General features: G+C 36.7%; 2 protein-coding genes and 1 long non-coding RNA gene across 5 annotated transcripts in view; 1 reads left to right on the top strand and 2 right to left on the bottom strand.

Annotated features, from left to right (window-relative positions):
* Positions 1–504: 504 nt before the first annotated feature.
* Positions 505–13,712, bottom strand: rbm39b (RNA binding motif protein 39b). Of its 3 annotated transcripts, none has more exons than XM_058784708.1 (17): positions 13,459–13,712; positions 13,099–13,158; positions 10,120–10,172; positions 9,841–10,032; positions 7,583–7,642; positions 7,011–7,076; positions 6,833–6,886; positions 5,351–5,468; positions 5,086–5,238; positions 4,857–4,994; positions 4,679–4,744; positions 3,684–3,888; positions 3,469–3,549; positions 2,725–2,839; positions 2,503–2,608; positions 1,348–1,426; positions 505–1,255 (listed from the first exon to the last, which is right to left on the bottom strand). In XM_058784708.1, exons 2-17 carry the CDS (start codon positions 13,147–13,149, stop codon positions 1,155–1,157), a joined length of 1,638 nt encoding a protein of 545 aa, XP_058640691.1. In that variant the 5' UTR covers positions 13,150–13,158; positions 13,459–13,712; the 3' UTR covers positions 505–1,154. The 3 variants fall into 3 exon arrangements, with proteins under 3 accessions (XP_058640691.1, XP_058640692.1, XP_058640693.1); XM_058784709.1 differs by having other exon boundaries at positions 13,099–13,155; XM_058784710.1 differs by lacking the exon at positions 7,583–7,642.
* Positions 13,713–14,723: 1,011 nt separating this feature from the next.
* Positions 14,724–17,317, top strand: LOC131546027 (uncharacterized). Its single transcript, XR_009272589.1, has 3 exons — positions 14,724–15,532; positions 16,343–16,383; positions 16,479–17,317. It is a non-coding gene; the product is annotated as an uncharacterized LOC131546027 (long non-coding RNA).
* A 1,549-nt stretch (positions 17,318–18,866) lies between these two features.
* The window catches only part of LOC131545669 (solute carrier family 12 member 5-like), a 78,529-nt gene continuing 70,553 nt past the window's right edge, over positions 18,867–26,842 (bottom strand). Inside the window, exons 26-27 of the mRNA XM_058784707.1 lie at positions 25,769–26,087; positions 18,867–21,066 (exon numbers count right to left, since the gene is read on the bottom strand). Of these exons, the coding sequence (XP_058640690.1) occupies positions 20,071–21,066; positions 25,769–26,087 (1,315 nt within the window). The 3' untranslated portion in view covers positions 18,867–20,070. The remainder of the gene's footprint in view (positions 21,067–25,768; positions 26,088–26,842) is intronic.

The raw sequence follows: 26,842 nt of genomic DNA, 5'->3' as shown, positions 1-26,842 counted from the left end.
AAGTAGTTCACTTAATTTCAGTTGCCAGTTATTTTGATATAAATGTTTTTGATTATAGTTATTAATATTGTTTTGATCTTAGTATTTTAAAATCTGACTTAAAGCTCACCCAAATATAAAATCCTGCCATATACTCACCCTCGTGCCATTCCAAACTTGTATGATTTTCTTTTTTTCATTTTTCTACATAAGAAGATATTTTGAACAACGTCTGTAACCAAACAGCTTTGGTGATTAAATAAATAAATAAAAATAATTTCTCAAAATATCTTCAATGTTCTACAGGAGTCATACAGGTTTAGAACAACATTAAAGGGGAGTAAATTAGGACAGATTTTTTTTTTTTTTTTTTGGTGAATTGTTCCTTTAATACTTCATTATTCAATAAACTAGACAGTAAAACATACTAACATCTCCATCTAGTGGTGCTCTGCTCTTAATTAAACATGTCTACCAACCCTTCATAACAGCATGAATACAAAGACAGAACTCATTTTTACACAGTGTTGTGAAAGTCATTTAATCAGTAGAAGATTTTAGAAAAATCATTTCTTGATTATGAAAAGTTATAAATTCAAAGATGTTTTAGAAAGCTAAACAGCTCAACTGGACTCCAGAAAAAAGAAAAATCAAATTTTTTGGTTGTCTTTTGTTGCTTAAAAATGAAGAAACAGAAAAGAAAATGAACCAGTAGTTCACAACACAATGTCTGTCATGGAAAGATGAAGACCGATGCAAACTTTGACTTGAAGACCAAACAGAAAGAAACCTTACAAGAAAAATCCAACAAACAGAAAAATGCTCAAATACCTTTTAAAAAAAAAACGCATGAATCTCCTTCAAAACCGGTTTTCGGGAGTCAAGAGCTCATCTAGAGAGGGCGACGGTGTTACGGGTTTTCACTTATCAATAGACCACTGTACATAAAGATGAGAGAGCTGGTCTGAAGCTTGCGAAACGCAGAGAGGGCGATTCTAACGGCAGAACAACACCCCTGCTAAAATACAATATGAAAATACAGTCCAACTGTGAAATCTAACTTCATACGTTAGATGGCCCTCCATGACAGGACTCCCTCTGTTCATTTGGGAAGGGGTTGTAGGGTAAGCTTAAGGAACCAGACGAAGCGGGGTCAGCAGGGGTCACTCCGTGGATCACCGGTGCATGGGCCTCAAGAGCTCTGTGGCTGTGGCGGCATCTGGAAACAGGTTATGGTACGTAGGGAGAGGCACGTAGGCAGCTGTGATCATTTTACCTGTTAAAGGGAAGGAGAGTGCTATTAATGTCATACACAACAACACAAGGCACTCTATAAAGAGAAAAGATTGGGAAATGGGACGGGTTTACCTGCAAACCACCGGCCGTGCAGGGCGCTGACAACAGCCATTGCTACTGGGATGGTTGGACACTTTACATAAACATTTCCCTGCCAAACAAGAGCAAAGAGAGGATTAGGATTTTTGGGAAAAATGAAAGGCAGCCTTTGATTTTGAACTTTAGAATGTAGGGATGAGTCTCAAAAAACATGTTCAGATCACATTTTACCCCAATATCACACACACACAAAAATAATTTTATGTTGCATTTAGAATATTAGTTTTCAGGACCAATAGATTCTGATATTATTTTCAATTAACTATGACAAATAAGCATATCCCCCTAAAAATCTCATAACCATAATGGGTCTTGAATTATTTCATAATAGCTATTCTCTAATCTATATGGTCATTTTCATTACATTCTTAAAAAATAAAATAAAATTTTCCTTTTAAAAATGTAATTAAAATTTGACTGAAAATAATAATAAAAAGAAAAGTGAAGTTTTTTCACTATTTTGTACAACAAATGCAATTACTCAAACGTTTGGGGTTTTGTTTCTTTATTTGAAATAAATTGAATTATTCAGAAAGATGCATTACAATAGATTAAAAAAAAAATCTGAAAATCTGCATATTAGAATGATTTATGAAGGATTATGTGACAAGACTGATGTTGCTTAAAATTCACCATAACAACGATAAACTGCATTCTTAAATATATTAAAATAGAAAAGTTATTTTGAACTGTAATAACAATATTGCTGTTTTTAATGTATTTTTTGATCAAATAAATGCACCCTTGGTGAGCATAAGAGACTTAGAAACTTACAGACCTTAAACTTTTGAAAGGTAAATATAAAAATACTTTATAATACAAATTCTATAATATTATGAAAATAATGACATGCAAAAAATATTATTGCTCCTAAAAACAGGATTAATTTTAAATCAAGTTTTATTTTCCTTTTTTACCCATTTTGATGGGAAACATGACCATGTTCTCAATAGATCTGGTGATATTCAACTACTGTGGCTATAAGAAGTTTACATACGCTGTTAATGTTGCTGCTTTTTAAATGTAAAACTTTACTGGATTTCATATTGCATTGAAAGTGGTGACAAAAGTGACAGTAACAGGGCTGTATAGAATTTTTACAGCCATTGAATGAAGGTGATGACTTACTTGAGCAGAGTTCTTGTCGACATATATGTGAACGATGCCTCCGTGCTTTTTGCACTCTTCGATGACATCATCCTTTATCTCCATGTCCCAGCCAGGCTCGTTTTCCCTACAAAGCAACACAACAAGAAATTTTATTATCAATTTCTTTCTTTTAAGGAGGACACATGCCATTCGACATACACTATATTGTCAAGGACAGTTTTAATAATAAATGCAACTCACGTCTGTGGACTGAACATGTTGGAGAGCTGCAAACAGTGCGTAGCCAGTGGCTGATTTGGAAGGTTCATAGCTTGGTTCATCCCGGGATTGGGAACAAGAGGTTGTGTGGTTGAGGCTGTCAGAGGCACAAAAACATACATAACACATGAAAAAACAAACATACATACACAAGAAAAATTTGGCATGAATATTTGGAGCAAGGATACTTTTGAATCAAAACAATAGATCCCTATGGGGTTATTGACACCAGGTGCAATCATTCGTCCTTTTTTTTCCGTCCTGTGTTTTTTCCTGTTTCTCTGCGATGACACAGGTTGTCCAATTACATTTGAGCTTAGATCACACACTCGGAGCAGTTGCTGTTGCACAAAAGGGCCAGAGTGGTGGCGCTGTTTCGAAAAACCATTATAAACAAACACCGAAAAAGCATATTCGAGATACAAGATAAATATCTTGAGGAAAATGCATTGTTGGTCAGCGCCACTATTAAGGCAATTAATCGTTTCGTGCTCTGTGTGAAAGCACCGTTTGTCGGCGATTCACCTCGCTTTTTCGCATCATGCTCAGTGTGAAACGGCCTTCTGAAGAATCAATAAATGGTGGTCACAAGACAGCAAGTCAACAAACTCTCCTCGATTTGTCAAATCGCCCTAGGGGCAAATTCTCAGGACCTCAGTGCACTTCAAATTCCATACAACTTAATGGATTCTAAGATAGGAATGTGAAAACGATTCAAAGACACACCATTTGCCAGATTTCCAAATGCCACAGAGCCGCTCATCTGTAAGGCCTGCTTAGCAGCAGCAGGAATCTGCAGTCCTGTACCTAAAGACATCCCAGAGACACGTATAAATGGGTTTACAACAATGCAATATCATATGGAATAACAAATACACAAGTAGTTTGAATCAGTCATTGGCACATCTGGGAGACAGTAACGTGCAGTGTTCAATCTGTACCTTCTGCGAGTCTTGCCATCAGCTGAAGTCGACCTGTTGTGCCCAAGTCAATGCCAGTTCTCTCCAGTTCATCACTGTCCAAGAAGGAGCTTGCAGACGAGGCATCCGAACGCTCGGTAACATGACCCACCTTCATTGGCCGTCCCGCAAGCTCGAAACCATTTAGCTGCTCCAGGGCTTTTTTAGCACATTCTGCATCTGCAAACTGCACAAACAGACAGTTAATCAGAATTGGATTATGATGCAATGGCAAAATAGAACTGTCCTTGTCTTCCTGAAATGAAGTTTTTCCATTATGTAGATATAGTTATTATAGTTATGTATATAAAGTTTTTCCTTTGCCAGTCACAACATGATGAAAAAAGCTGCAAAAATGGATCATTTAGAAATCACAGTTACGAACTCACAAAGAGCGATGCACGATTACGGCTCTGCCGATCTGGCGTAGTGTGAACACATGTATCTATAATTATAGAAGCACTGCATATGCCTTGTAATGAGAAGTGCTTATACACAGGAATAAATGGATTTATTTCAAGGGCATTTTTCAGCCAAAATAAAAGCTTGTTGATTTGTAGTTCTGAAAACGAGGAAATTATATTAGGACTGAAGGTACAAGACAAGACACAATATTAGTACTTTAAAATGATTAACTATTATTTTTCTTAAATACTAGTCTTAATTTTACAGTAAAATATTACAATTGTAATAAATCCTATTATAGATGGCAATAATTCCTCAAAAAAAAAAAAAAAGATTATAATAGTTACTACTATCATATTGATAATCAAACTTTTTGGCCAAATAGTGCAGCCCTAAAAGCACAAAAATCGCAATTCAGTCATGCAGCTCTACTCACATCCATGATGACAGTAACAATAAGGAAGGACCAAGATGGTTGACTATTCATCCACTGATTATCTAGTCAATCAGATGAATAAAATGTCAAATATAGCCCCTTTAACCTTAGTAAATTTGCATTTTGATGAACTCACTGATATGAAGCCGTATCCTTTCGACCTGCCAGTCTCACTGTCCATCATTAGCTGGATGCCCTCAATCTGCAATAAGGAAAAACACTCACATTAAATAGCAGATTCACTCCACACTAGTTTTATCTTGGGTTAGTTGCTTATCTATAGCATCTAAAACCATTTAAAATGCCAACCACACCTTTCCAAACGGCTCAAAAATGCCCCTGAGCATGTCTTCAGTTATATTGAAATGCAGGGAGCCCACGTACAGCCGCATTGGTCCTGCACCGCCTCTCTGGAGCATGCTGGCCATGGCTGCTGCTCTGTTCTTCTCAGCCTGAAATACGCAAACAATTCAACAAAATGATTCACATGCACTGGAATAGGAAGCGGACAGAGGATTTTTTTCGGTGAGTTAATGCTCTGACCTGTGAAGCCTGGACTATGATAGGCACTCCCAGAACCCTCTGCCCCGTCAGGCCGATCGCCAGCGGTACCGATGTCGACTCCACAAACTCAATGTAGGCAATGCCTTTCGACCTCCGAGAGTTTCTATCAGAGATCATCCTTACGTCACGGACCTTAAACGATGGATACAAAAGCTCTCATGTGCTGTATTTGTCATTTAACATCAGCAAATGGACAGTAAAAAATTAATCACAACTAAGTTTATTTTAATCAAGGCCATCATACTTTTCCCACTGCAGAGAAGAAATCTTCCAGATCTCTGGGTCTAATTCTGGCAGCGAGCTGCATGCAGAACACGGTACGGGCGTCTCTCTCCTCTGGGGTCAGATTATCTATCGGTTGCCTGTTTGAAGAAACACACTGGTCATCAACCACTGAAAGACAAATCATTCCCTCTGGAAATAAAGCTTGTGACCTTAAAATAATCTCTCATGGACATTCCCACAACATGATCGCCATTCCATGAAGTTTTAATCTTTTAAAATATAAACTACTAAGTTTAAATTCATATCTCTCGGCCACAAGATAATGTACTGAATTGAAAATCCTGTTCCAAGTTCTATAACTGAACATACTGCAAAACGTCCTTTTCTTTTCCAGTCTTATTTTAGTAAAACATATCTAAACATGCTTAAAACAAGACATTAACTTGAGAAGCAAGATTCTGTAAAATATTAAGACATGTTTTACATTTCATTAAGTTTATTTTTCTTGACCTATTGGCAAAGTTTGAAATATAAGTTACATTTATGCTTAAATCCTTTTTTTTTTTTTTACCTTGAAAATAATGATTAAGAAGATCTGTAGGCTAACTGTAGTCAAGATTTAAGACTATTTTATTAATTTTTACTCAGCTGTTTAACTTGATATTTGATAAGTTCTTTTATTTTATAATAGGTTCATAAAATAAAACCAGAATACAAACATTACATTTCACGTGTATATGAGCTTTTTACGTTTTGAAATAGTGTGCAAACAATGCACTCCAAGAATTTATATAGCCTAAATATGCAACATTGTTTACTAAATTTGACAGCAAATTGAGACCCTTTAGGAGAGAATCAAGTTAATCAATATTAGATTAGATTAGACTAGATTATCCATGAATTTAAACAGAATAAATGCTTTTTAAAAACATTCATGTCAGGCTAAAATGACCTTATTATTCTCTATTAAAATGACATTTATTGACTATATTGAACAACATTAATGAATTGAAACAACTGCACAATTATGTAGACCCTAGAGCTGTAGGCTTGATATATGATATACAGTATTACTGTGAGGCAGAAGAGTTAACAGTGCCTTTAACACCTTTTAAAAATAACTGCACCCACTTCCTTTTCTCAGCTTAAGTGCATTAAGATGGCAGATTTCTCCTTGTCTCTTCTTAGTGTTATAGAAAATAACACGTCACATGTGGTTATGGAATAACTTGTGGTAATACTTCACTATTTCACTTAAATATAAAAGTTCCAAAAGGGGGTTTTCATAGTGATACAACAGAACTACCATTCTGGGTTCCCCGAAGAATCTTTCAGTAAAACAGTTCTTAAAAGAACAATGTTTTCTTAGTGTGAAGAATACTTTAATAATCTGAAGAACATATTTCCATTATAAAGAACCATTTGTGCACTGGAAAGATTTTTTTTAAGGTGTTCAATACTTCAGTACTACAGTAGAGTAAGACAGTGATGAGCGTCTCACCTGACAGGGCTTTTGTCCTTCTTAAATGGGCTTCTGCTCCGAGAGCGCCTGCGACTAGAGTCAGAATACTCCGTCAGTCTGTGTTTATCACCCATCCGTGTATGATTACTCAAGACAGACATGCACATCAGCACACATTCAGCACACAACAGGCAGCAAGAGTCACAGATGAGATCACCTGTGTTTGGTGAAATGTTGTGGGCCGGTCTTCCCTCCAGGACCACCATTTAATTTTGACCCCATACTATGAAATGTAAAACAAGGGTTAATCTCAGCGTTAAACCAGTCAACTTTCAGCCATTGCAGCCATGCAAGGGCTACTACATACTGGTGCAGAAGGGCAAGTATCCAGTGAAAACCCATTGCAAGCCTTGGCAAAACTATGCGTTCCTAAAAAAATTGCCTTCACAAGATTTTTTTTAATATTATTATTATTGATAGTGTAAAAAAGACATGAGTTATGAGATGATATCGACAGAAATCACAAGTGCGATTTCAGCTTCTTTAAAAATCATGTTAAACAGCCAAACTTAAGTGGAAAACTACACTAACCATAACCCTAACCCTATATTATATAATAATTTATTTTACAGAAAAAATGCAACCATAGTCACTAAATGAAAAGAAATGAAAAATGTCAGGTTTTCACAAAAACGAGTTCATTAAGCCCTCTTCTAGTGATCCCAATGCTCCAAATAGTAATTAAACATCTAAAATGATCTTTATTTGTACGTTTTCTGAGAGGAGTACCTTTTTCTCTGCGTACTTCTAGACGGCTGCTGCTGCTGCTTCTCACCACAAGTTGTAAGTCTATTGTTGCAAAGCACAGCATTCCAGCTTTGTGAATATTCATATCGAATTCTCCATGACATGAATCCAAACCAGTGAAATATTATTTTTAAACCCATGCTGATGAAAACAAAACGATCGCGCTGACTCACATTTGCAAAGCGCGTGCATAAGACGCGCCTTTCCGCGAGCGCGCGATCTCCCTTATAAAGAATATTATTGCGTGAATCTCGCCAATACATATTTCACAATCACAATCTGTTATGTCTTACATGAACGTTTAGTTAATGGTTGGGGGGAAATCTGATGTGTAACATTATATTTGATCCATGCATTACAGTAGGTCTTAATATAGATCTGTCTCAATGCTAATCATACATTAAAAGAAAAGACGGAATCACTCGCTGCTCTTGATTAAACTGTTTATTTGCATCTTTGTTCTTATTTTTAATAACAAAGATCAAATAAAAATAGCTATATTGTGATTAATAATATAGTAATTATTATTAAGAAAAGAATTGGGAGGAAAATATGCAACGTTGCTTGGTGATTTTTCTTTGGAATCTTTAACTCGATTTTTCTCAAAATCAGATCTGCTGCTTCTATTGCCTTCAAACGGCTGTAGCTCAGTCATTTTTTATCTGATTTCAACAAGTCATATATCAATAAAATAAAAAGAACTAATTTTTGAAAATTTGCGCATTCCGACTCATTTTGCCAGAACGGGTCACATATTATATTATATTATGATGAATATTTGAAGAAATCCCATGGAAAAAAAACTATTTTTGCAATCATGATAACTGAAGAAGTGGGCGATCACTGCTTGCTCCATAAAGGGCTGCTGAGTTAGGTGACTGCAACTGGCCAATGAACTTGTGGTTAAGGTGGCCCCCGTGAACCAGAACACAGTAGGCCTGGATGGACGTCGCCTCCAGGTTTTCTATTCTGAGAATTCCTCAAAACAAGCACCAGGCATCTTCAAAAACATTGCAATGTGCTGCAGCATTAAGGAATGTAAGATTCACGTAATTCTGCATTCTTAGCAAAGCAGATGCACATTTAGCAAGACACTGATCACTCTCTAGTTACAAGAAACTAAACCATGCTTCCCAAATACACAACATGTGACAATAAATTCAATTTGGTCAATGGTCTGTGGAAAAAAGGAAAATTCTGTCATCATTTACTCACCCTCATGTCGTTCCAAACCTGTATGACTTCAACTCATTTTTAAAACATACAGTAGAGCTCATGAAATCTGGTAAATGGAAGTTTAACTGTGCTTACTTGCTGGGTTTGTACAGTTGAGCTTATGTTTTTCATATTTTATAAGCTATATACATGTGCGTTCATCAATGTTTATACGGAAATAAAAGCATGCAATGTACGCATGTTTCTTTGGAAGACTTGGATTAAACTGCAAAATTCATATTGATTACTTTTACGATGTCTTTATGAACTTTTTGAAGCTTGAAAATTTAGTTTGAAAGTACAAAAAAGATAAAAGGATTTCAAAAATCTCAATGTGTGTTCTGAAAGTCCTAAAGGGGTCATCGGATGCCCATTTTCCACAAGTTGATATGATTCTTCAGGGTCTTAATGAAAAGTCTATAACATACTTTGGTTAAAATTTCTCGATGGTAGTGCAAAACAACACCCTTTTCACTCTGTCAAAAACAGCTGTTTACAGCAAGCCGTTTTGTTGCATGTCCCTTTAAATGCTAATGAACTCTCTACTCCTGCTCTAACGTCGAAATAATGGTGGACTGATGACAGCTCACTCAGGGCGTGTCTGTGTTGAAACCAAAGACTGATGCCACTTTCTATCAACAATTGTGGGAGGGGCCTGTGCAGAACTACGTCATTCTGCCAAGAATCTGTGAACGGCTTGATATGAGAAATGGGTTTGGATTTATCTGGATTTTAAAAAAAAAAACACTGAGTGGATTTTTATCATTATAGGGTGGTTGTGTACACACACTGCCAACACTCATTTATGTTCAAACAACATGTAAAAGTGAATTTTGCATCCGATGACCCCATTAAGTTCTTTGGAACGACATGAGGGTCGAATTTTAATTTTTGGGTGAACCATTTCTTTAAGTATTTTACTGTGTTATTGATGACCGAGTGACAATTTACAATCCTGAATTCGGCATGCTGACCAAGAAAAAAAACATATAGACTCTAAATTGAACATTTAAGGGTTAACTTACAAGGGGCTTTTGCGTCCACGAAAACGTCCACCACGATCCTTGCTGCGGGATCGTGACCGCTTGCGTTCTCTGCTCCGTGAACGTTTCCGCTCGTGGCTGCGGCTCCTGCGTTGCTCACGGCTCTTTTTGCGGCCCCCGCTTCTACTCCTCTGCCGACCTGGGCTCGGACTACGACTGCCGCTGCGTCTTTTCCTACGTGCAAAAAACACAAATTCATTCATTACCAACATGTGTACTTAATTTACCTGAAAAGCAGGATGACAGAGGGTTTTTGCTTACTTTTTGCTGCGTTCCTCATTATGACCATTGGCGCTAGAGGACTTGCTTTCACCCTGAACAGGATTGATAAAAGAACAACATGAGAATGGAGAGATAACACTGGAAATTAAGAGGGCAATGGGATAAGAGAAAAGCCAGAAATGCTACTATTGTTGGCTCCTTTATGATAAATTCCTCATTTTATCACTTTGGATAAAAGCGTGTACAAATTCAATGCAATCAAATGGTCTGTTGTAAATAATCAGAGGTGAGGGGGGCCTGTCTTTAACTTTTTTGAAAACTGTCAGTTAAGTTCAAGGTCTTGACATGCTAGGCCATGTGTTTTTAGGGTAGTATAGGTACCCTGCTATTTTTAGCCTAAGTCTTGTTGTTGTCATGCTATAGAGCTGCTAAAGGGCATTCCAGAGTCGAGGCTGTCAGTCCGTGTGATCTTCCCCAGTTTGCGCTGTTGGACTGTGAGAGCTCGATGCCATCTTTGTCTCACAGCTTGTCCTGAAGCAGACAGGGATTTACACGGCTTAGTCATATCGCCTCCCAAAAGACACCGCATCAAAATCAGCCAAAAAAAGACACAACTTAAAACCTCATCAAAAGATTTTCAGGGCTTTTTTCCGCATCTGTCTCATTTTGACAACTATGACAGTCATTTTTTGTTAACTTATTAAAAACAAATCTACCTTTACTGATAAAAATTATTACTGGGTAATTCATTTTTAAAAAAATAGCAAACAGTTTTATTATAAAGAGATATTACTAAATACATGCACAAACCATATGCCAATGTCAACGGTTTTAGAGACCATCAAAACACTGGGTAGAGAGACAGTATTCATATTTAGAAACTTAAAATTCATTTATAGGACACTTCTGCTCTTTTCAGGTTTGAACACCGAAGCTGACCTTCAGTAAAGGTCAAATACAGTCCAGGACTTCAAGGTTTAAATTCTTGACTCCAGGTCCAATGAGAAGGCTACACCATATGAAATGCCATTTGCAATAAATATTACTTCCATAATATGAAGAAGTTCAACATTTTTTTTTCTTTTTTAAATGTTGGGCAGGGGTTTTTGATTTGATCCGTTTACAACGTGTGTCTAAGGTGTATAGTATGTACACCACCATTCAAAAGTTTGCGGTCAGCAAGATGTTTTTTTTTTTAAGAAATTAATACTTTAATTCAGCAAGGATGTATTAAATTGTCTAAAAGTGACAGTAAAGACAATGTTACAAAAGATTTATATTTCAAATAATACTGTTCTTGTGAACGTTCTATTTATCAAAAGAATACTGAAAAAAAAAAAATAAGCAGCTGAACTGTTTTCAACATTGATAATAATAAGAAATGTTTCTTGAACAGCATATCAGAATATTAGAATGATTACTGAAGGATCATGTGACACTGAAGACTGGAGTAATGATGCTGAAATTTTTTAAAGTTAAATTAAAATAGAAAACAGTTTCACAAACCACAATATTACTGTTTTTACAACATTTTTGCTGTCTTGGTGAGCACAAGGCTTCTTTTCAAAACATTAAAACATTCTTACCAACCCCAGAATTTTGAACAGTAGCGAATATTTTTCTGCCACTGCATCAGATTCACCTTTTACAGATTTTTGGTGACATGGCTGAAACCTGAATACTGTCTCTGCTCCATGTCACATTATGTTCCATCTATTGGCATTCATTCACCGTTATGAAACCAAATTGATTTAAAGGTGTATGGTGGCGGTCTATTTGTATTTTAGATCAAAGTACATTAATACATTGCGCAATTACAACCTTACTTTTTTTCACAGTTCACACTGGAATCAAAGATGTATTCAGGGGAGTAGAGGTGAGATATCATTAGGCAAGTCTATAAAAAGAGATAGATGGGCATTTATTTGTAATTCAGGATATCACACTATAAATCATAGCTCTCTCTCATACACATTACACAATTTTACACTTTAGTAGTCAGGCACAGGCAATAAAAGCAGGGTTTCTGAGCAGCCATATGACAACACGAGTTCAATTCACACACAAATGAAAATGTTGTTATTGTTTATCCACCCATGTTGTTCCAAAACCTCATTCTGTTGAACATAAAAGGAGAAATTTTTACCAATTAAAATGAATGGGCATTGGGGCTTTCAAACTTAAAAAAAATAATAAAAAAATAATATATATATATTATTAAAGTTGCTTGTAAGACTGAATCAACAAGGTGAATCACAACATTACAAACTTTAATTTAAATTAAAAAAAGTATTTGAAAATCAGTACTTCACAGCATTAATGTGGAAAAGAACTACAATCCCATGAATCATTGTGAAAGATATGATCAAATTACAACAAATTTCAAACAATAGAGAAATATAAAATTATTACCGTAAACATTTTTATTATATATACAGAAACTGCACATTTTTGTTTATTGAAAAATATGCATTATTAGACAAATGTTTAAATAATTTTAGAGCATCATTTACAGTCTTTTATATTTATAATGTAGATTTTCATGAAGAATTTTGCTGTTAAATATGATCATTTTGAAACTAAAGTGGGCCGATATCGTCAACAAAAGCATATGCCATTGTTTAACAACCTTGCAGGTCAAAGTAGGTCTTTCTTTAATGGATTTTAAGTTATCCTTATCAAGAAAATCCCCTGTGGAAACCATAATAATTCAATTTTTAGTTCTGGGACCTGAGTACTGCACTCATATGGACTATTTTTATGGTGCTTTTGAAAAAAAAAAAAAATTATGCTTAAAAGCTTCAGTCCTCATTCATGACTCTTACATGGATAGAAGCAATCTTCAAAATTTCTCCCTTTGTGCTCATCATTAAAATGATATCCATACGGGTTGAAAAAGCATAAACGTGAATAAACCATGACACTTTATTTTGGTTGAACTACTGTTAATCCTTAAATGCCTACAAAAAAAAAAAAAAAAAAAAAAAAAGATCCGTCAACTTCCGGTCGTCCACCCACCTTCTTATAAGGAGCTTCCAGCATGGCCTCAACGTCGAAGTCATCCGCCATTCTGACCTGCTGAATATGAAAACAGCAACATACATTTTACAAACACAGCCAACCTGATGAGTTATAGTTTACAGTTCCGTTTAAGCACTCGTTTCATCGACAGAGCAAACAAACAAACATCTTACAGTCGAGCTGTCGATTCTGCAGTAAACGCTCTCCAGACGAAAACAACAGCATTACATAAGCAGCTAATTTAGACGCCACGCTCGTATCCATATATGACAGAATACTGTAATTCATGCTATATTTCCATTTAATTCTGAGCCCAACTGTTAATTAGACCAATAGCTGCTTATTAGCAAAAATTACCTGGTTTTATTTCGCACTCCGGTTACCGTCGCGACCTCTTCGACGGGCGTATGAAGTTTGACCGTAAACACAGCTGCGAAACAAACAATCCGATCCGCCTATAGACGAGCAAAACATACAACGAATAATCATTCAAGAAAAAACAAATACCGATGTGTGTATCTGTGGATATTTAGTAAGCTCAGTTCAGTTTGTCATGAGGTTTCCCTCACAAGACAACTTCCTGCTTTACCCAAAATGGAGGCTGAGGGGGGCAGGGTTTCCTATCGTTTCGTAATGTAACGTTAGATAAAAGTCGAGGACAGGAGAATTTAGTATTTTTGTTCTTCCTGTGTGGTTATTCTTGCAGAATTTGCAGCGGTTTTGTTTCTTTAAATACCACCATTGATAAATCTGCTCTGTTTATTGCACAATTCCCACATTCATTGCAGAAACTAGTTTAGCGCTTTGTAAACAAGGGCGGAGTCAGATTATATCTAGAAAGGCTCGAATTAAAATTGTATTTACATGAATATTAAATGTATACACATATATAAAGTAATATTTAGGCGATGTAAATTAAAAGCTAATATTATTATATTATCTGTATCTATATTAGCTATATAATGTACAATAATATGCAGTTTTATATTATGTTCTAATTAATAATAATTACTTAATTTTAGAGAGTGTTTATATATGTATTTTAACTCAAATAAGTTCATTCAAATGCATAATATTAATGTTTTAATAATTGGTGATATTATTGAAGGGTTTCTTCTCACTATAATGCCAGTTCTTCACTCGTCTTCACAGCTGTCTGAAATAATTTAGGGATATTATTTTTAATAAAATCATTTTTATTAAAATATATTGGCCAAATAGACAACCAAATCTTTAAATAATGTTCATTACATGGTTTAAAGATTAAAAAGATAAAAATTATTATTTGATAATTATTGTTTCAATATCTCACAGCCATGATAAAGTCTTGTACCTGTTTGAGAGTTAGTATCTTTCATTCATGTTTAATTCAATATGTTACTTGTAATTGTTTGCTGCGTGAAAATTGTTTGAAAATTGGTTTAGTGCACAGAGATGTATTAGATATATTTAATATAAATATATTCAATTACAAATATCCAAAACAACAACAAAATTCGCTTTTGCAGGTCAAAATCTTTTTTCTTGTTTTTTTATATATATTTTTTAAATTCAATTCAATTTTATTATTATTATTGTTTCAAATTCATTTATTTATTTGGCATTTTTGCGTTTATTATGATAGGACAGATCAGAACGAAGTGAAGTGGGGAAGAGATAGGGGTGTCTGCAACGGCGCTGTATGATGGCGCATTACCCACAAGGCTATCGGTGCCGACTTCTTGTTTTGTTTCCTTTTCTTTTCGAACGAAATAATTCCATGTTATGTATTTTGAGAAAGCCTCATCAGCATTCACACTCTGACTTTGAGTAACCTAGCCTTACATTACAAAAGACCAGAGGTGTCATGCACATTCAAAGATTTTTGAGCCAAGTGGATTTTGAATGCAGCTTCCAAAAGACAAAAAATAGCCAATTATTATTTTCTATATTTATTACAATCACGTGATTAGATCGTTCAGTGCATCACATCAGCTGCTAAATTCAAATCTGCGTTCGCTGGCTGGCACTGAGCCAGATACAGACGCACAGCGCTGCGCATTATAACCAATCACACACGATTCTGTTGAGCTTATGAATGCAATCCAGATAGCAAGCACACTCGGGCCGATTCTGGCTGAAATGCGGCATTGTCGGCTCAGTCACGACGTCTGTGAGAAGATAATGGGCCAGAGCCGCGCCGACTCTACAAAACACTTCTGGCTGACAGACGGCTTTTTCTCTTTGGGCCGATCTCGGCTGAAAGCTGTTGTACGTGCGGCAGGTCCGCACTCGGTGTAGTTGCGTGAATTTACCTTCGGCCCGAGCTGGTTTTGTCTCCGGCAGCTGCTAGAATGAAGGAGATCAGCCGCCGAGAGAAAGATTTGGCGGTTAATCCTGAGGAGATTTCGGCGGGCACAGTTCTCAAGAGGAATACTTCAGCTGCAAAAAGGTAAGTTAAGTTATTTAATGATCAATCTAGTGTTGTTTGATGTTTAAATGCCACGAAGAGTATAGTTTTTAGATGCTTTCTGTTAGGTTTGCGATGATAACATAGCGTCAAAAAATCATTCGGTCCCGGATATATTGAGTGTTGATGAGTAACGTTAGGCCTAACTGTCAGGCGCGGTCTCGTTAGAAAAACAATATGTAATTTTTTAATATGAAAAACCGATGAGCTGTATCCAGTGCACGATAATGTTAGGTAATTAAATTTTAATGAGTTAAATTCTATTTTGTTTGCTAGAATTCATTCGATTCATCTTTTTCAACGAGTGATTGCTATTGAATCAAAGGAGTCGGACTGCGCTGGTGGCGCCATAAACATCTATACGAGTGACTGATTCGATTCACTTAACCATTCAAATGAGTCATTTGTTTGTGAATCAAACTGAGCACGCTGTTGTAGCATTACACCTGCTAAGACAATTCAATATGTGCAATCTGAATTTAATAATATTTATTTTGTGGTAACACTGCCGCGTGGGATGCTCTGACAGAGAAAAACACTATAGATACGTAAGAGGGAGCCGTAAAATGTAAGTGCATCATCTTTTGTTCTTGAATGGAGGCCTAATATGTCTGCTGCACTTGAGCAGGTTCAGTTTTTAGAGTGAATGAAAACTTTTGAAGCATAGATATGCCGTATGATGTGATTTAAAATCATACTACTTTTACTCTGGTGGGGATTATTATGACCAAACAAACGTAAAAGTTTAATCTGAACACTATATATGTAATCTGACTTTTTTTTTTTTTACAGAAATTCTGAGCTGCTGCATGAACATTCATCAAACATATAAGGTGCGAATTCTGGGTCTGGTCCTAATGATTGTAAAAAGCTGTAATGCTTAAGATTAAATAATTACCGTACAATATATATTTGTACTTATTTCAAGGCTGCAATTTGGAAAAAACTTTCAAGCTAATGCTGCTGCAATGGAGGTCAAGGGGACTATGAAGAGGTGGCTCCAGCTGATCAAAAGGGTGGACTTCAGGAGGCAGACACACTCTGAGTTTAAAAGACCCATCTCTTTAACCTTCCATACTCACGACACACTATCACATTTCTATAATTCAAATCTCTTAAAGGATTTTTATGCTGCACCAAGTAGGGTAAGTAGCAACACTTCCTATAATATGTAATGTACATGTTAATTTGTAAGAAGAATGACATCAATGCTTATATTAGTTGCTTATATACTGTCTCACCCTTATCCCTAGGTTACAGTAATCAGCTGATCCAGTCGGTATCCAGACCAGACGGTGGACCTGCACCCAGGAACGACCACAAAACATCCCTGACTGTCAGCGGAGACCTTGTCAGCTAGATGATAGATCCCTGTGAAGACCTCATTGATGGCCCCAGCACAGATCCTCAGCAAAGACTACGAGAACCAGACAAGCCCTCTGCACAGACCCTTTCTACCAGCTTCACCTGCTGGTGTGATGTTTCTTCATGCAGAAGAAGTTGGATGAAATATTCTGAATGATATCAATCCACAATCTGACTTGTGATGCAGCCTGGAATAATCACACCACGTTCTTTCGTTTGGCCAGACGAGACTGTTTCCTGACTGAGCCGGGTCTTGTTTGGGTTTGGGTTCCTTGTCACTGTTGCCGTTTGTCTTGCTTGGTTGAAGACACCTAATATTCAGCAATATTATTGACTTGTCTGCACTGACACCATTTGATAAGAACTGAACTGAATTATGACACACAATGTTTTATATATGAAGAGTTTATTTGCAAAAACGGATAACTCCGTTTTTAAATATTTTTAAAAATCATGTTTTTTGTTATCATGTTTTTATTGTGTTAGTTAGCTAGTATTTATTAGTTATTCTTTACCTAATCAAAATAACCTGAATGTAGTTTGATTGAGATTAATTGGAATGCACAATGAAAAAACATGATTTTTAAAAATTGTTAAAAATGAAGTTACCTGTTTCTGCAAATGAACTCTTCATATATATATATGTATAAGTGTGAATTTTTATAATTAAAGCCTTTTAAATGGTTGTATTTGTGTTTCACTGCCACATTCGGCCCGGGGACCAAGCCGAGTCTCAGCCAGATCTGGCTTAAAGTGTCTGGGCCAGACCTGGGCCACATAAAATAATAGAAGTCACTCTACAGAATGCGGGCCAGATCTGGGCCACGTCAATAAATAAGAGTCATTTTACAGGGCGTGGGCCGCATCTGGGCCAGAGGAAATTGTTTGAGTCAGTTTTCAGTGTGTGTGCCAGTTTTGGGCCGGGACCCAGCCAGAACTGGGCCAGAAGCTAAGCAAGGTTGTGGCCCAGAGGTGGGCCAGACAAATTTTGCTATCCGGGAATGACCAGTCAGAGGCGTTCAGATGAGTCATCGCTAAAATGCTGGTGTTTTCTTCACTTGCTCGCTGACTGAATACCTCTTTCTGGCGAATTCTCTAGTCAGAAACATCAAAGTGCAAATGTGTGTACGAATCTGCAAGTAAGATATTAATTTCACAGTGTGAACAGCTTCAGTGATTTTAATGGGAGTTTTTGAGAGTGCTTGAACTCTCTAGAGCAGTGGTCTCAAACTCAATTCATGGAGGGCCACAGCTCTGCAGAGTTTAGCTACAGCCAGCTCCAAATCACACCTGCTTGGAAGTTTCTAGTGATCCTGAAGAACTTGATTAGCTGGATCAGATGTGTTGGAGCAAAACTGTGCAGAGCTGTGGCCCTCCAGGAATTGAGTTTGAGACCAATGCTCTAGAGTCTAGACAGTCAGTAAAAATGTTCTTTGATAATGTAAATGTTCTTTGCTCTCTTTCTGTACAATGAAAGTGTTATGATTATAGTAGCCTAACTTACAATGTTTTTATTCACATTAACTTTCAATGTTAAATTCACATTAAATATAAAGTCAGTCGTATTAAAAATATGTTGTGGCATAACACCATATCTGTTAATTAAGTAAACGGACAGGTTTTTATGCATAGTTAATAGTGTGTACATTATTACTTTGACCATCGCTCACTATAGATCAACTAACATAATCTATAAAGGTGAGAATGCATTTGGGAATGTTTCCAATAAAAAGGAAAAAAAAAAAAAACAAGTGCTTTTGTGGCTGCTGTGTGTCACATGACAAACGACCCCCCCCAACCACCAACCACACACACACACTCATGCCCCCTCAAAAATAATGAGTGCATGACGCCCCTGCAAAAGGCTATCATATTATTTAACTGGAAGCATTTACAGCCTAACTTTTTAATACAATAATATTCCATGGTTATACATTTTACAATATATGCATGCAATGTATGTTTATAGGCTATATATGCTTTTAATTATATGCATATCTATCTGTCTACAGACATGGACATGACCCCAAGAAATACAATCCACTTATAACTTTTCATCAAGATAACTTTCATCGCCTGTAAATGTACTGTAGTTCATATTTCACAGTTTTTGAATTGTTAATGGTTTAACTTATCTTTTGTTTAGAGAGGGAGGTGTCCACCTTTACTCAGTGTGAATCTGGCTGTGCTCACAATACGCAGATATCATTTATCATCCATTTGTAACCTTGTGAAAAAGAAGTGCACTTCTTTATATTAAATTTAAACTTGTAGTGTTCAAATTTTAAAGTATGATTAACAAAAAAGGAAATGGAAGATAAAATAATATTACTAAAATTATAAAAGGCCACTTAAAGAGAGATGTTCATGACTGTTTCTTAACACACTTAAGTCACTTTTAATAAGTGCACTTTGCACTTTGTTTAAAAGCACATTTTTATATCATTGTTTTGTAATGTTTTGTCACTTTTTAAAAGAAGTACACTTATTTGGATGTATTGACTAACAAACTAAAGTACATGTAAAGAAAATCATGCATTATGATTTCAGTTGTGCTATTTCATATTACATTTAAAGTTAATATATTTTAAATGTACTAAATTGAAACATCATCATTATAATTATGTCTAAATACATGACTTACAAGTTTTAATAGAAATGACATTAAAGTATATTTTCCTTAATGCTTGTCAGTACATTCGGCAGTACATATTTAGCCACATTTCAATAGAAGTAATTATGAAGCTACATATAAAGATGTATTTGAGTCCTACATAAGTGGGTCAAAACAATCTTAAGTTCAACTAACTGCATTTAAAATACATTTTAATATAATTGCAAGTTCACACTTACATACAGTATATTATTATACTAATTTAAAAGTATGCTAATGTGCAGTTTTTTTAATAAATGAAAATGGATTATATAAAATATTATTTAAAATATTCTACAAATACAAAATTTAATCAAAATCATACACTTTTTATATTTTGATACACAGTATACAAACCTCATCCCATCAAATATTAAAATAAACTATTTTTTGGGTAAATACAATCACAGTTAGCAAGTTACACAGTACTCAGTTCTGAAGTTCACAGCAGTCCTACATCGACATTTATTCCTCTTACTTAATGCACAGTCTTTTTCATTCTTCAGTCAGCATCAGTTTTGTTTGTCTCTCTGAGAACATAAGACCATACGTCCTGCGGACCATTTACGCAGTTGTAATCTGGAGGAACATTAAAGAACAGCTCATCATCAAAGCATTTCTCATCACAGGGGGAAGCCAGATAAGGTAGCTTGAGTACCACACCAGTCAGCAAACCCCCCACTGCTGCCACCGCAATAGTCCCGAACATGGCAGCCACCTGAAAGAGGGCCTGTTCCTGTGCGGTCCGACCCAAACCCGCCTCCAGATCTGGGATCAATTCCTGCAACTCCGCTAGCAGAGGGTCTCCCTCTGGAGGGGCCCGATAAGAGAAGGTCTGGTAGAGACTGGGGCCGTACGTTTCCTCAGTCGCCAGCAGGATAGCGCAGATTCCTGCTAGGCTGGAAATGAGTCCCGTCAGGCCGTGCAGGTTGTGTATGCCGCACTGATCCTGCAACCGTAGCCGGCGTGCCAAGAACGGGCTCAAGTATTTATACCCTAACATGCATGCAATGCATCCCAGGATGCCCAGCACATAAGCAGCGGCCGGCGAAATCATCATGTCCACCGAAGCACCGACAGTTACGCCACCAGCCAGTGTTACGTTCTGCACATCGGCCATGCTGATCTTGCCGTTCTTGCTGAGCATGCCGGACAGGGCGAAGGCGGTGATTGTGGAGGCACTGAGACCTATGAACGTGTGGAGAACGGCTCGGTGCTGGTCGTCACCCTTGAAGGTCAGCGCTGAGTTGAAAGAGGGCCAGAACACCCAGAGGAACAGGGTTCCCATTACCGATAGCAGATCCGATTGGTAACTTGTCGACTCTTTTGGGTGTCCCTCGTTTAGGCTGGGCCTGTACAGGACAAAGGTGACACCCAGTCCGAAGTAGCAGGCAAAAATGTGGATGAGGATCGAGCCACCTGCATCGTTGATCTTTAGGTATTTCACTACAGCCCATTCTGTGACACCAAACACAGGGATCTCCAGCAAGGCCATGATCTGCACAATACACAATATGTAGAGTGAGGATGTGTGATATGTGCAAATTTACATGCATTCGGCAGGTGCATTCACCCAAGCCTTTTACAACTTACAAATGAGGAATATCTCATCTCGATATTTTTTGGAATTGTTTCGAAAACAATAATCAGACGATATTTTGCCGAGTGTGTTATTGTGCTGATATCTGACTGCTGTGGACAGCTGCAGTTTTTGATATTCTTCATATTCTGTTTGGTCATTTCACATCAGTGATAGAAATTAATCTTTTCATATAAGTTTAAATCGATTTTTACCTTTTATGGCCAATTTTACCTTTAATAAAGCCATTTTCTTTTCTAAAAGTGTGCATCTTTTGAGTCAAATTGTTACATTTAATCAGTCAGTTAGAATAATAAGACATTTAGGCTGTTACCAAACAAATGAAACCAGTATCAAGTAAATTAATTTTTGCAGAAGTTGCATCTGAAGTGGCATTTAGATGTATTTACACACTGTTTAATGCAACTCAGAGGGACATGCTTTAACCTGCAGTTACAAATGCATAATGTTTTGATATTTTAAACATAAAACATAGAATACTGATATTTGAGATTATTTTAAAATGAAAATATACTTTGAATGTGAAATTAAAACTGCCAGTAGGTGGCAGCAAGTAACTGTTAATAAGTGAGTCATTGCGACTGAACTGAATCATTTAAACGGTTGATTCATTCAGGAACGAAACTTCGCCATGTTGCTCAGAGACACAAAACAGTGCTGTAGCTGTTTGTAATAATTTTTTTTTGTTGGTGAAATGGAGCAAAAACAGGCAATATGGTGTCTAAAATGTAAGTTTCTTAATATTAACTTATTGTTTATTGAACTGTTGTATAAAATCAATATCACATTTGTAATAATGCTTATTTTTGAAGAAAAATCGGCACTCTTCGTATGATATTAACTATATGAAATATATATATATATATATATATATATATATATATATAGTCATGGCCAAAAATATCGGCACCCTTGCAATTCTGTCAGAAAATGCAACACTTTTCTCAGAAAATTGTTCCAATTGCAAATGTTTTGGTATTCATGTGCTTATTGTTTTTGTTTGCACTGCAGCAACACAAAAAAACAAATTCAAACTTGATAAAAATTCACACAGAACTCAAAATGGACTGGACAAAATTATTGGCACCTTGTCAAAATTGTAAGAAATAATTGCTTTTCAAGCATGTGATGCTCCTGTAATTTGTATTTGGCAAGTAACAGGTGTGGGCAATATAGTAATCACACTTGCAACCAGTTAAAATGGAGAAAAGTTGACTCAACCTTAGTGTTGTGTGTCACACTGAGCATGGAGAAAAGAAAGAAGTGTAAAGAGTTGTCTGTGGATTTGAGAGAAAAACTGTGGAAAAACATGGACAATCCCAAGGCTACAAGTCCATCTCCAGAGATCTTACTGTTCCTGTGTCCACTGTGTGCAATATCATCAAGAGGTTTACAGCCCATGGCACTAACCTCCCTGGATGTGGACGGAAGAGCAAAATTAATGAAAAATTACAACAAAGGATTGTTCGAATGGTGAATAAAGAACCATCATTAACCAAACTTCCAAACAAATTCAAGCTGATCTGCAGACACAGGGTACAACAGTGTCAGCTCGCACTATCCGTCGCCATCTGAATGAAAAGGGACGCTATGGTAGGAGACCCAGGAGGACACCACTGCTGACACAAAGGCATAAAAAAGCAAGACTGGAGTTTGCCAAAACTTATGTGACAAAACCACAATCCTTCTGTGGACAGATGAGACAAAAGTAGAGCTTTTTGGTAAAGGGCATCATGGCACTGTTTACAGAAAAAGAAATGAGGCCTTCAAAGAAAAGAACACAGTCCCTACAGTCAAACATGGTGGAGGTTCAAAGATGTTTTGGGGTTGCTTTACTGCTTCTGGCACTGGATGCCTTGACTGTGTGAACGGTATCATGAAATCTGGTGATTACCAAAGAATTTTGGGGCGCAAGGTTTTGGCCAGTGTTAGAAAGCTGCGTCTCCACCAGAGGTCATGGGTCTTCCAGCAGGACAATGACCTGAAACACACTTCAAAAAGCACTCAGAAATGGTTACAAACAAAGTGCTGGAGAGTTCTGAAATGGCCAGCAATGAGTCCAGATCTGAATCCCATAGAACACCTGTGGAGAGATCTCAAAACAGCAGTTGGGAGAAGGCATCCTTCAAATCTGAATGACTTGGAGCAGTTTGCAAAAGAAGAGTGGTCCAAAATTCCAGTAGAGAGGTGTAAGAAACTCATTCATGGTTACAGGAAGCGACTGATTTCAGTTATTTTTTCCAAAGGAGGTGCTACCAAATATTAAGTTAAAGGTGCCAATAATTTTGTCCAGTGCATTTTTGGGGTTCTGTGTGGAATTGTATCAGATTTGACTTTTCTTCTGTTTTTTTTGTGTTGTTCCAATGCAAAAAAATAAAATAAAATAAATAAACATGTACGTACCAAAACATTTGCAAAAGAATTGCAAGGGTGCCGATATTTTTGGCCATGACTGTATACAGTATATATTAGGGGTGGCACGGTACACAGATGTCATGGTTCGGTACGTACCTCGTTTCGGAATCTACTATGCTCAGTTTCTTTTCATTTATTTTGAACAGACAGTAGTGCAAATTACAATTTTTTACATCTAGATGTGAAAATACAAGTGTTATATATATAAAATCTGTTTTGTTTTCATTGTTAGTGTACATAAATAAAAGCAGACCTTTATACAGTGATTATTAATAAGACAAGAAGTGTTTAAAGTTGATTCTGCTGGTGTAAGGAAACAGTTGAAGTGATCGCGCCGGAGTCAGTTCCAGCATTGCTAACTTGACACACACACACACACACACACACACACACACACACACACATCAGTTCCAGCATTGCTAACTTGACAGCGCAGTTGGTACTTTATCAAAATAAAATACAGTGAGCCAAACATCAGCGCGCGCGCCTCTGTGTCACCGTTGGAACGCGACTGAAGTACAAAGCCTATCATTTACATAATAAATAATAGTTTAGCATTCAGATAAGTTACATCGCAAATATGGAAATATTATGGAATATTTGGATTTGTGCAGAATGAGAGAGGTAGGATACACGAGCACAAAGCCCCATTTCGCAAACAGTTGAGTGCGCAAGCCTTTAAAGTATACTCCCTTGTCAGTGAGAGATGCATTCAGAATCAGCACATTGTCACTGTCTGGGGGCTTTGTTTTCAAGTGCGCAACTCATGGCATTCGCTGTTCTTCTGCTGGCGGTTATCAAACAGCGCTGCATTACTGCGGGTGCCCCCTTCTGGATTGGGGGTGAATTGCTTGTATTCGTCATAAGACCTCATGCACCGAACCGAGATGCCCGTACCGTGACGGTTCGGGACGAATACATGTACCGTGCCACCCCTAATATATATATATAAACATTTTCTGCCCGGTATCTTTAATTTTGTGATCATTCTTAGTGCATTTAGTGCAGACTGAATCATGCAGTGAAAGAACACACTCTAAATGTGCACGTGCACTAGTCTAGACTTCATCACGTAATGTAAGTGTGCATTCCGTAGGTGTTTTGTTTGGTTTTTGCAAAATCCTCAATAATGTCAAATTACATATTGTTAAAACAACAATTACGATATTATTGCAGACAATATATATTGCACACCCCTAAGTAGAAGTAGTGTAATTAAAATGCATTATTTAATCCAACATGTGTGTATTTTTATGCTTATTAGGATATTTTTTTAATCGGCTAAGTTAATGCTGCTCTGTGTCTGTTCAAAATTCTGTGTAAAGACACAATGCAGCATAACAGTCACACTAAATTATTCCTTCTCTGACACATGCCAGCCCCTAGTATGAAGTATGCAGTACAAATTGCTGTGTAAATCCATTCATGCCACCTCTGAGCAGCATTAAATAGAAGCGCTTCTGTGCCACCTTTGTGGTGTCAATTCGGCATTAGAGTATCATGCTGTTTGGTTACCTTTGTGAAAAATTTGCACTTAATTGTATTGAATGTGCATTTATAGTGTACTTCACATCTTGAAAGTATATTTTTAAGCAAATTATATATTAATGAAATAAAAGGCTATTTTAAAAGAGCAGAAGTATATTTTAATTTACCATAAATGCTTTTTTAAGACATTAGAAAATACACTTTAACCATTTTTCAAAGACAATAGAAATAAAAATTACATATAAAATTGGGTCAAAAGTTCAGCTAATTGCATTTAAATTCAAACTATAATAATGTTCACGGAATTGCAATTAACATTCAATTAATAAGGAGCTCCGGTTGGGATGCTTCTTAGAAGGAAGATGCTTTTGGCAGTAGGCAGTGAATTTTAGAGAAACTTTTTATAGTTTATAGAAACATACTAAGCAAAATATTTCATGACAGTCTTGCATTGCTTAAGAGAAAACATTGGTGCATGGTAGATCTTCATCTCACACATACAGTATAACAGGTGAAGGTGTTATCTCTTACTTTTTGTGAAAGAATATAGATAACAGATTGTTGTTAATGTTCAACGCATCTTTGAACTGTACCTTTTCAGTGCTGCAGTCATTTGACAATGGAAAATAAGGCAAAACATCTTTTGTTGTTTCAATATCTAATTTCAAGCCACCTGCTGGAAAAATAATACACTTACCAGGAGTTGCACAGGGCTCGTCTTTCCCAACACTGCTCCGAAAGAGATGAGCACAACGGCACAGGCAAACTCAGCATTGATCAGATTCAGCACACCAAGATGAATCTTCCCATCATGGTAAAACTGAAAGAAGCCCTGCACCAGAATGGCCCACTGAATGGTAAATGTGGCGATTAGGAAATTAAACACCATTCCACCAAAACCATAGCGCCGGAAAAAGGACAGAAGGCAGCCGAATCCGAGAAATATCATCACCTGAATGTCAGCAAAAAATGGATAGTTCTTATACAAAGAGTTCTCCATGGGCCGCGTCTGGTTGTTCTGTAGAAGTGCATTAGCATCATCTTCGTATGTTACAAAGACTGCATAGAGACCCACAATCATGACCTCCAATGCAAAAATTAGTGCAGGAAGCCGCACACGGAGATTGGTAGATTTATTCTTCATTTTGACTGTAACTGAGCACACAGCCAGCAGCCCTGCCTCGCTTTCTCTTCCTGTGACACTTATTTATTTTATCTACTGTAGTTTGATAAGCAGAATGCTGGCCATTGGCTAAACCATGAAGTTTCATCATCCACATGCTGCTTTAGGCGAAGGGGAGGCCAACTGCACTTTGTCCTAAGTAATAACCATTCCCAGGATTTTAAATTACTCAGCAGTTTTTCAACTTCAACAAAGGGTAATGTATAGACTCAGTTTAAATCATATCACAGAAGAGTGATAGATAGGAAGAGAAAAGGCATAAAGAAACTCATTAACGTGTTTATTGCAAAGATCAATGGCACAATCAGATACAGTCAAGATAGAAGCTCACTGCTGAGTTCAGAGCAATGCACTTTCAACAGGAGTTCACATTATTGTTTCCTATAGTGCTGATAACACAGTACAAAATGAACTGCTCATTTGCATTTAAATATGCAAAAGTCAATCTTTTAGAAAGCTAGTGAGATTTCTTTTGAAAGATGTTAATGATGATGAATTCATGAGAGTAAAAGGAAAATCCAATCAATTTATAAGTGTGTTTTAAATCTTGTTGAACTTTAAGGAAAGTATTGTAGAAGCTTTCAGCTG

The sequence above is a fragment of the Onychostoma macrolepis genome, chromosome 08 (genome assembly GCF_012432095.1).
Source record: "Onychostoma macrolepis isolate SWU-2019 chromosome 08, ASM1243209v1, whole genome shotgun sequence".
Taxonomy (NCBI): domain Eukaryota; kingdom Metazoa; phylum Chordata; class Actinopteri; order Cypriniformes; family Cyprinidae; genus Onychostoma; species Onychostoma macrolepis.
The sequence above is the reverse complement of the archived record's forward strand: the minus strand, read 5'-3'. Positions and strand labels throughout refer to the sequence as shown.